General features: G+C 41.0%; 1 protein-coding gene across 1 annotated transcript; it reads right to left on the bottom strand.

Moving 5' to 3' along the window:
* Nucleotides 1–253: 253 nt before the first annotated feature.
* On the bottom strand, nt 254–7,304 carry LOC111982344 (zinc finger protein ZFP2-like). Its single transcript, XM_070433840.1, has 2 exons — nt 6,611–7,304; nt 254–1,445 (listed from the first exon to the last, which is right to left on the bottom strand). Exons 1-2 carry the CDS (start codon nt 7,026–7,028, stop codon nt 712–714), a joined length of 1,152 nt encoding a protein of 383 aa, XP_070289941.1. The 5' UTR covers nt 7,029–7,304; the 3' UTR covers nt 254–711.
* Nucleotides 7,305–11,278: the final 3,974 nt, after the last annotated feature.

The following is an 11,278-nucleotide window of genomic DNA, read 5'->3' as shown; positions in this document are numbered from 1 at the left end:
GATGTTGCTTCAATATATCCACATAATTTCCCTCCTCATGATGCCATCTATTTTGTGAAGTGCACCAGTCCCTCCTGCAGCAAAGCACCCTCACAACATGATGCTGCCACCCCCGTGCTTCATGATTGGGATGGTGTTCTTCGGCTTGCAAGCCTCCCCCTTTTCCCTCCAAACATAACGACACTCATATTCATTCAAGGGTATTTCTTTATTTTTTACTATTTTCCACATTGTAATAGTGAAGACATCAAAATGATGAAATCACACATATGTAGTAACCAAAAAAATTGAAACAATCAAAATATATTTTATTTTCTTCAAACAATGTGGTTAGGGTTAGCAGTGTTGTTAAGGTTAGGGCATTAGGGTTAGCAGTGTGGTTAAGGTAAGGTTTAGGCATTAGGGTTAGCAGTATGGTTAGGGTTAGGAGTATGGTTAAGGTAAGGGTTAGGCATTAGGGTTAGCAGTATGGTTTAGGTTAGGGTTAGGTATTAGGGTTAGCAGTATGGTTAAGGTAAGGGTTAGGCATTAGGGTTAGCAGTATGGTTAAGGTAAGGGTTAGGCATTAGGGTTAGCAGTATGGTTAAGGTAGGCATTAGGGTTAGCAGTGTGGTTAAGGTTAGTCATTAGGGTTAGCAGTGTGGTTAAGGTAAGACTTCTCTCCTGTGTGTTATTTATAAAAGTCCTGACAAAACAAAACTCTTGCCACAGTCACAACAGTGGTAAGATTTCCTCTCCTGTGTGTTTTCTCTGGTGCTTAGTCAGCTGACTAGATTCAGTAAAACTCTTCCCACATTGATCACAGCTATAAGRYTTCTCTCCTGTGTGTGTTCTCTGGTGTACTATCAGGCTGCTTGAGTGACTAAAACTYTTGTCACATTGATCACAGKTATAAGGYTTCTCTCCTGTGTGTATTCTCTGGTGTGATTTTAAATATCCTGATATAACAAAACTCTTTCCACAGTCAGAGCAGTTGTAAGGKTTCTCTCCTGTGTGCTTGCTCTGGTGTATAGTCAGCTGGCTAGATGTAGTAAAACTCTTCCCACATTGATCACAGCTATAAGGTTTCTCTCCAGTGTGAATTCTCTGGTGTGCTTTTAGTGAATCTGATCTTGAGTAACTCTTCCCACAGTCTGAGCAGTGGAAAGATTTCTCTCCTGTGTGTTTTCTCTGGTGAATAGTCAGCTTGCTAGACGTAGCAAAATTCTTCCCACATTGATCACAGCTATAAGATTTTTCTCCAGTGTGAATTCTCTGGTGTGCTTTTAGTGAATCTGATCTTGAGTAACTCTTCCCACAGACAGAGCAGTGGTTAGGTTTATTCCCTGTGCATTTCTGCTGCTGTTTCTTGAGATGTTCTGATGTGGAGAGACTCTTCTCTGCCTCGTCAGCTTCATGATGTTGTTGAGGCTCCCCAGAGGATCCACGATAGTCAAGTCTCTCTCCTGTGTGAACGACAAAGTAAGACAGATGGTTAAAGGCTCACAACAGCAGAAACACACTATTTATTTTAGCTAAAAGGTGATGCCCGTGATGTACAATAATTTGTCCTTAATGTTTAAATGCTTTTACAAACTTATTTGACAATTGTCTTGGACAGTCAAGTGAGCAACAATAGACATATTCTGTCTTATTTCTTTCCTATTTGTAGTAAAGTGGATGATTGTAAGACTAGAAATAAGTTATTACAGTTGCTGAAACCCTAAGCAGACTTTGTCACTAATATAACCCCCACCAATATAGGCCCCTCCAATACAGGCCCCTTTCTGTGATTGCAAAAATTGCACATTAACCTCTGTCGCTATTCACAAATTCACCAGCGTGGGGGAAAACTCAGTGGAGTTCTCATAGGCTGACAGCAATAATAGCCTCCATTTACAGGTTGAATATGAGTGCATTTCACATTACTATTGGATTATAATTGTAACGCTCATTTGAAATGTCCTGCTTAATACGTTTGTGTCATCGTCGCAAAACAACTGCTTTAATACTTAAAAAAAAATAACTTCCGACTTCAACCAGTAAAATGCTCGTTGGCTAGCTTTGCTACCAGCCTATGTCAATAGGCGTTAGCATTCAAGCTAACAACTGCTGCATCTAAAATACATATTGTGCAACTATCACAACTTCAAAAAAGGCACTTGCATATCTGAGCTGATGTTTTTGTTGCAGGTGCCTGGTATCCAATGGAATAACATGAGAGGAAATAACTGCTCTCCACACTGCTCTTTATTAAGCTTTACGTATCGCCCTCAAGGCCTTCGGCAGAGCTTCTAAATGGCGCATCATACACTGTGATTGGAGGAAACATGAGGAAGTAATGACTCGAGCTGTAATAAATGCGTATGCATAACACTGTGATTGGAGGAAACATGAGGAAGTAATGACTCGAGCTTCTAAATGGCGTATCATACACTGTGATTGGAGGAAACATGAGGAAGTAATGACTCAGAGCTTCTAAATGGCGTATCATACACTGTGATTGGAGGAACATGAGGAAGTAATGACCCCAGAGCTTCTAAATGGCGTATCATACACTGTGATTGGAGGGAACATGAGGAAGTAATGACCCAGAGCTTCTAAATGGCGTATCATACACTGTGATTGGAGGGAACATGAGGAAGTAATACCCAGAGCTTCTAAATGGCGTATCATACACTGTGATTGGAGAAGACATGAGGAAGTAATGACTCAGAGCTTCTAAATGGCGCATCATACACGTGATTGGAGGAACATGAAGGAAGTAATGACCTCCAGAGCTTCTAATGGCGTATCATACACTGTGATTGGAGGAACATGAGGAAGTAATGACCCAGAGCTTCTAAATGGCGTATCATACACTGTGATTGGAGGAAACATGAGAGTAATGACCCAGAGCTTCTAAATGGCGTACATACACTGTGATTGGAGGAAACATGAGATAGTAATGACTCAGACCTCTAAATAGCATACCATACACTGTGATGAGGGAACATGAGGAAGTAATGCAGCTTTTTTTTTTTTTTTTTAATTTTAATGTCCCCTTTTTTCTCTCCAATTTCGATCTTGTCTCGTCGCTGCAACTCCTCGGAAAGTCGAAGGTCAGTCATGCGTCCTCCAAAACATGACCCGTCAAACTGCGCTTCTTAACACCCGCCACTTAACCAGGAAGCCAGCCGCACCAATGTGTCAGGGAAACACTGTTCACTTTATGACTGAGCTCGGCCTGCAGGCGCCCGGCCCGCACAAGGAGTCACTAGAGCGCGATGAGCCAAGTAAAGGTCCCCCCAGCCAAATCCTCCCTAACCCGGACGACGCTGGGCCATTGTGCGCCGCCCTATGGGACTCCCGATCACGGACGGTTGTGATACAGCCCGGAATCGAAACCGGGTCTGTAGTGACGCCTCCAGCAGTACCAGGCCGCTGTGCTCTCTAACGCAGCTTCAAAAAGGAGATACACTTAGAATCCCATTCAGACAAAAGGCATTCAAACATTTTGGTTTTCACACTTTCTCTACATGAATCCTTGGAAACATATTTAGAAAAGGAATACTTTCACCAAATTGCCTGAGAGCATATTTCTGTTCTGCCCTTTGGACCCGGATATGTTTAAAACTGTTTTTTAAAAAAAGTCATTCTAAGCTGTATCCATCAATAACATGAACTGACCCCCAAGTCCAAGCAACAAGCTCAGAATACAAAGACAAAATATCTGAAGTATTACTTGTTCACCCTCGATCATCTCTTTGTACTGGTAGACAAATTACAGAAAATAGGTTAAAACATGAATTAATTAATTGATTGTTATGAATTAATTAATTGTTGACTGCGGTACTGTGCTGTGCTATTTTCTTCCATTACTCCTCTCCAAAATGTTACCTCTTTTTCCCCATAACGGCCTTTAGGCCCTTACAAATTCCATTAAATCCACCTATAAAATGGCTATATATATATATAATCCCTGTGGTATTGTGGTATTTGCAGAGGATTTTTTTTCTTAACACTTACAGTATATCAGAATGTACAAGGGAATTCGTTGTTTTTCTGTCCCACTTTAAACACACTAAGCTGGAGATCCACGTCGGAAAGTATTCAGAGTCCTTAACTTTTTCATTTTGTTACGTTATTCTAAAATTGATCAATAAAATACTAAGAAATCTACACACAATACCCATAATGACATCACAATACCCATAATGACATGACAATACCCATAATGACAAAATGAAAACAAGTTTTATTTTTGCAAATGTATTCAAATAAAAAAACAGAAATACCTATTTACATAAGTATTCAGACCCTTTTCTATGAGACTTGAAATTGAGCTCAGGTGCATCCTGTTTCCATTGGTCACCTTGATGTTTCTACAACTTGATTGGAGTCCACTTGTGGTAAATTCATATGATTGGACATGATTTGGAAAGGCACACACCTGTCTATATAAGGTCCCACAGTTGACAGTGCATGTCAGAGCAAAAACCAAGCCATGAGGTCGAAGGAATTGTCCGTAGAGCTCTGAGACAGGATTGTGTCAATGCACAGATCTGGGGAAGCATACTAACAAATTTCTGCAGCTTTGAAGTTCCCCAAGAACACAGTGGCCATCATTCTCAATGGAGAAGTTTGGAACCACCAAGACTCTTCCTAGAGCTCGCCGCCTGGCCAAACTAAGCAATCGGGGAGAAGACCTTGGCACCTAAAGACTCTCAGACCATGAGAAACAAGATTCTCTGGACTGATGAACCAGATGAACTCATTGGCTTGAATGCCAAGCGTCACATCTGGAGAAAACTTGGCACCATCCCTATGGTGAAGCATGGTGGTGTGGCAGCATCATGCTGTGGAAATGTTTTTCAGCGGCAGGGATTGGGAGACTAGTCAGGATCGAGGGAAAGATGAACCAAGCAAAGTACAGAGAGTTCCTTGATGAAAACCTGCTCCAGAGTGCTCAGGACCTCAGACTGGGATGAAGGTTTACCTTCCAACAGGACAAGACCCTAAGCACACAGCCAAGATAACGCAGGAGTGGCTTCGGGACAAGTCTCTGAATGCCCTTGAGTGGCCCAGCCAGAGCCCAGACTTGAACCCGATCGAGCATCTCTGGAGAGATCTGAAAATATATGCGCAGCAACACTCCCCATCCAATCTGACAGAGCTTGAGAGGATCTGCTGAGAAGAATGGGAGGAACTCCCCAAATACAGGTGTGCCAAGATGGTAGCGTCATACCCAAGAAGAACAGGGTGTAATCGCTGCCAAAGGTGCTTCAACAAAGTACTGAGTAAAGGGTCTGAATACTTATGATAATGTGACATCAGTTTAAAAAAAATATTATATTATATTTATTATGTAAACATAAGGGGGGTTCCCCCAAAACAAATATGTATAAGTCCCTCAAAAGCTTGGTTCTGGTGACTTTTTTTTAAAGGAAAAAACTCAAACCATCTAAAATATCTTTTCCACCCCCAGAAATGAGCTCAATAACGTATTGGGGAAATGATTATAGTATACAGGAAATGATAATAGTATACAGGAAATGATAGTATACAGGAAATGATAATAGTATACAGGAAATTATTGTAGTTTACAGGATGCAATTTAAGGGTGAGGAGCCGCAGAGCGTCAGTACTAAGAACTGGGCACTGGCACGCTGTGTTTCTTGAGTTGCAGGCCGCAGCTCACAGAGCTGAATAACCTTCAGAACTGTGTTGAACCCAGACAGATGATCTATTTACCAAGAAAAGCGAACGTGCTTTACAGAACTTTATCGAAACTATGTTTGGTAGAAATAGGATGTTTCTTTTGGTGTGGCGGCAATGATTATACCATGTCGCAGAGCCACACTTAAATGACCACAGAGTAAACACTGACTGTATATTTGACTTTTGAAGAATATAACTTATAAACGCCTCAAATGTTTCAACTGTATTTCCCCACCAGAAACCAAAACATAAGCTTGCATAATGCCACTGTTACAAACACTGTATAGCCTCAACCTGGTTAAACCTATCATTATGACCTTCTGGAAGGTCCTTGTATACATAGTGAGTTCAGTGACTGTCAAGCCAACACCTTATAACCGTTATCCCAAGATGTCTGAACTTCTTGACGAGGTCGCTAGGTGTTGGGTTACGGTTGCTACAATATCGTTCTCTATGAATTTGAGAGTGGTTACATTTTCTCCAGCCCCCATCCGTTTACCAAACCAAGTCTCAGGGCTGACATTTGGTTGCTGTTTAAATCCGAGGTTGTCCCTTTAAAAAAGCCACAATCAAATCAACCAATCTGCAGTTGAAACAATAACAAAGCTGTAATTCCACCACTGTTTAGGTAATAAGATGATGGATGGGCCTGGAGACATTTAACTATTCTCAAATTCATAGACAGACCTATGGATGAAAGGACTGACCATCCATGATATCAACATTATATTTTTAACCATGTTGAGGCTATACAGTGTTGATTTACATTGTTTCTAAACATTGGAGTAGAAAAAGCTTATTTGGGGTGGCTATAAATAAATAATTTAAAAAGTCCAAATATGGATGTAGCAATTGAATATTTCCTCATTAACACCACACATTAGTTCCACAACTGCAGAGTTTGTGACTCTGTATTTAAGACAGTACTTACTAGTGTTAATCAGGGCACGGTTTCTCAAAACCATCTTACGGCTAAGTTCATCATTAGAACCATTGGATGCCTTAATATGCGTTTGGGAAACCGGGCCCAGATATCCAGTTTCCTCCTCTTCTTCCTTTTTCGATGTGACAGTCATCTCCCCCTCCTCCTCTTTCTCTTCCTTCTTCACTCCAAAAACTGCATCCTCCTCTTCTTTTACTGTAACAGCCTCCTCCTCTTTCACTCTGAACGCATCTTCCTCTTCTTTCACTGTAACGTCTTTCTCGTCTTCTTTCACCGCAACAGCCTCACCTACTTGTTTTTGTATTGTAACATCCTCCTCTTCCTCCTCCTCTTTCACGAGAGCTTCTTTCTCCGTCCAGCAGACCTCCTCTTCTGTAGCAGGAGGAGAGTAGCTTAGTGAGCTCATGGTCGGGGATGTTAGCTAGCTAGGCTAATGCTAACTTAACCAGCCAGCTAGCTGACCAATAACAACACCGTAAATATCAAATTAAATCGGATAACTAACTAGACGACAGAAGTGAGTTTAAAACCCAGTGGCAAATATACACAAAAGCCTCTAAAGAACTTTATTGGTTCGTCTATTTTGTCTAGCAAGCTACCGAGGTGGCTGACTAATTGTTGCTGCTGTTGAAAGAAGCGTTCCGTCCACTAGATTATACGTCACACTAGCAGCGTTGCCTTAAAGTCTCAGACCGCCGTCTGCTAACTGGAGTGGGTAACGCAATTGAGTAAAACGTATATTTTATCTTCAGATAAAAAGTTAAAGGGTAGGAAGCATTCGTTTTTACCCACCAATGTAACAACACATTGTGGTTAAAGACTTAGTAACGTAGTTGTAGTCACGATCTGGTTACCTATAAGTACAAACAGTTATGTTTTTGCGTTATTACATATTTAACTTATTTCCGCATATCTTCTAAACTACCCACAATGTGCAATTTTGCAATGTCAAATTTAAATACTCTGTGCTACGGAGGTCTTATACTAGCTCGGTGGCTAACGTCAGCAACACATCATGCTCTTCGCGGACTGTTTGGCCAAAGATTTAACTTTAAAACTAACCCAAGATAGACCAGAACCTATCGTTTCCAATGGGAGCAAATTAATCATAGTGGGCAGAACAAGCCAGGAAGTGGGCAGAACCAAGCAGGAGAATATCTTATTGGCGCGTTTGAGTATTTATTTGCATATTTCCATTAGGGAACGCCCACTATGTTTGCAGAATGTCGGCCAGAATCCATCCGGTTACTTCTTCTCCCAACGGGCTTCCTCTCACCCCCATATTTAGTAATGAGTGGAAAAGCCAACCGGATGTTTCACATTTATTCATCTGGATAATCTGTGTGGCTGTGTTATTAGGTTGTGGGCAGAAGTTGAAAAGAGTGAATTTAATCGGTCCCAGTCCAGGGAGGACCTGATTTTTTTATGACAGTAAAATATAGTTATTTATTTTTTCAAGTCAGTTAAGAACAAATTCTTATTTTCAATGACGGCCTAGTGGGTTAACTGCCTTGTTCAGGGGCAGAACGACAGATATGTACCTTGTCAGCTCGGGATTCGAACTTGCAAACTGCCGGTTACTAGCCCAACGCTCTAACCAGTAGGCTACCCTGCCGCCCCAGTAGGGTGACTATAACATTTGTTGTCACCTTCAATTCCTGCACATTTTCTAATAAAAAGTATATTTTAACACTCTGTCTGTCTTCTCAGGCAAATTTGACCAACTACTAACACCTAAACTTAGAACCAATCAGAAGTCCCGGACATACTCCTCGTGATGGAGGCAGACAATGGCCTGCTTTTATCTACGATGTAACTACAGCCTCTTGTGAAAACGTGAGCTGCTGTCTGATGAGGAGAAACAGATATTACTAGTTCCTAAAGACTGAAATTAGATAAATATATGTTTTAGAGTGCATTTGAAATGTTCAGTATGCAATAATAATTATCTGGATAGTATTTAGAGGTAACTCCATGGACCATTTATCTAATTTATTGAAAATCTGAAAGCCTACACATATAACATAGCCTACACATATGGCATAGCCTACACATACAGCGTAGCCTACACATACAGCGTAGCCTACACATATAGCATACCTTGCAATACAATCTTAGTTGCAGTAGAAGCAGTTGTACAAAGTGCTGTGCAATAAGATAACCAAAGGTTGATTTCTAAAACCAATGAGTTCTCAAATAGCAGCTGACCAATACCATGGAAACTTATAAAGAGCCTGTAGGATGCCAGAAAAAAAGTAGAGAAATTCATGTTTGAATTTCAAATACTAACTGTTCAGTGAATGTGAGTATATTTAGGTGGTTTCCATGGTTTGGCTGGGGTAGGCCGTCATTGTAAATAAGAATTTTATTCTTAACTGACTTGCCTAGTTAAATAAAGGTTAAATAAAAAATAAAATAAATACAAAATTGACTTTCCTACTAACAATCTAAAAGTTGACGTGCCAAAATCTTACCAATCCATTCATTATTCTACTAACTATGCTGAATGCGAGACATGATTTACAGAATGTACGTTTCATGCATATACAGTCTAAAGTTTGTACACACCTACTCATTTAAAACAAAACTGGTGCTTCCTGCTTTAGTTTTTGCTTGTAAGCAGGAATCAGGAGGATGGAATTATGGTCAGATTTGCTAAATTGAGGGCGAGGGAGAGCTTTGTACACGTCTCTGTGTGTTTGGAGTAAATGTGGTCTAGTTTTTCCCCCCTCGTTGCACATTTAACCTGCTGCTAGAGATTAGGCAGAATGGATTTGAGTTTCCCTGCATTAAAGTCCCCGGCCACTAGGAGCGCTGCCTCCGGATGAGCATTTTGCTGTTTGCTTATGGCCGTATACAGCTCATTGAGTGCAGTCTTAGTGCCAGCATCGGTGGTATATAGACAGCTACGAAAAATAYAGATGTCAACTCTCTAGGTAAATAGTGTGGTCTACAGCTTATCATGAGATACTCTACCTCAGGTAARCAAAACCTCAAGACTTCCTTAGATTTCGTGCACCAGCTGTTGTTTACAAATCTACATAGCCCGCCGCCCCTTGTCTTACCAAAGGCAGCGGTTCTATCCTGCTGAAAAAGCTTCAAACCCGCCAGCTGTATGTTAATCATGTCGTCGTTCAGCCACGACTCGGTGAAACATAAGATATTACAGTTTTTTAATGTCCCGTTGGTAGGATAGTCTTAATCGTAGTTTGTGTATTTTATTGATTGATTGTACGTTGGCTAATAGGACCGATGGTAAAGGTAGATGGTAATAGGACCGATGGTAAAGGTAGATGGTAATAGGACCGATGGTAAAGGTAGATGGTAATAGGACCGATGGTAAAGGTAGATGGTAATAGGACCGATGGTAAAGGTAGATGGTAATAGGACCGATGGTAAAGGTAGGATGGTAATAGGACCGATGGTAAAGGGTAGATTTTTTTTATTTTTTTATTTTTATAACCTTTATTTAACCAGGTAGGCAAATTGAGAACACGTTCTCATTTACAATTGCGACCTGGCCAAGATAAAGCAAAGCAGTTCGACACATACAACAACACATAGTTACACATGGAGTAAAACAAACATATAGTCAATAATACAGTGAAAAAAAAATAAGTCTATATACCAATGTGAGCAAGTGAGGTGAGATAAGGAGGTGAAGGCAAACAAATATATGTATAAATAAATAAAAATATAAAAGGCCATGAGGCGAAGTGAGTACAACACAGCAAGTAAAATAAAAACTTTAAAAAACAATGGAATGGTTGGTTTGCAGTGGAAGAAAGTGCAAAGTAGAGACAGAAATAATGGGGTGCAAAGGAGCAAAATAAATTAATAAATAAAATACAGTAGGTAAAGAGGTAGTTGTTTGGGCTAAATTGTAGATGGGTTATGTACAGGTGCAGTAATCTATGAGCTGCTCTGACAGCTGGTGCTTAAAGCTAGTGAGGGAGATAGGTGTTTCCAGTTTCAGAGATTTTGTTAGTTCGTTCCAGTCATTGGCAGCAGAGAACTGGAAGGAGAGCGTTCCAAAGGAAGAATTGGTTTTGGGGGTGACTAGAGAGATATACCTGCTGGAGCGCGTGCTACAGGTAGGTGCTGCTATGGTGACCAGCGAGCTGAGATAAGGGGGACTTTACCTAGCAGGGTCTTGTAGATGACCTGGAACCAGTGGGTTTGGCGACGAGTATGAAGCGAGGGCCAGCCAACGAGAGTGTACAGGTCGCAGTGGTGGGTAGTATATGGGGCTTTGGTGACAAAACGGATGGCACTGTGATAGACTGCATCCAATTTATGAGTAGGGTTTTGGAGGCTATTTTGTAAATGACATCACCGAAGTCGAGGATTGGTAGGATGGTCAGTTTTACAAGGGTATGTTTGGCAGCATGAGTAAAGGATGCTTTGTTGCGGAATAGGAAGCCAATTCTAGATTTGACTTTGGATTGGAGATGTTTGATGTGAGTCTGGAAGGAGAGTTTACAGTCTAACCAGACACCTAGGTATTTGTAGGTGTCACATATTCTAAGTCAGGAGCCGTCCAAAGTAGTGATGTTGGACAGGCGGGCAGGAGCAGGCAGCGATCGGTTGAAGAGCATGCATTTGGTTTTACTTGTATTTAAGAGCAGTTGGAGCCACGGAAGATCTCTCCAGGGT

Source organism: Salvelinus sp. IW2-2015, linkage group LG21 (assembly GCF_002910315.2).
Source record: "Salvelinus sp. IW2-2015 linkage group LG21, ASM291031v2, whole genome shotgun sequence".
In the NCBI taxonomy this organism is placed as follows: Eukaryota; Metazoa; Chordata; class Actinopteri; order Salmoniformes; family Salmonidae; genus Salvelinus; species Salvelinus sp. IW2-2015.
Note: the sequence above shows the minus strand (reverse complement) of the source record. Positions and strands in the feature narration are given on the sequence as shown.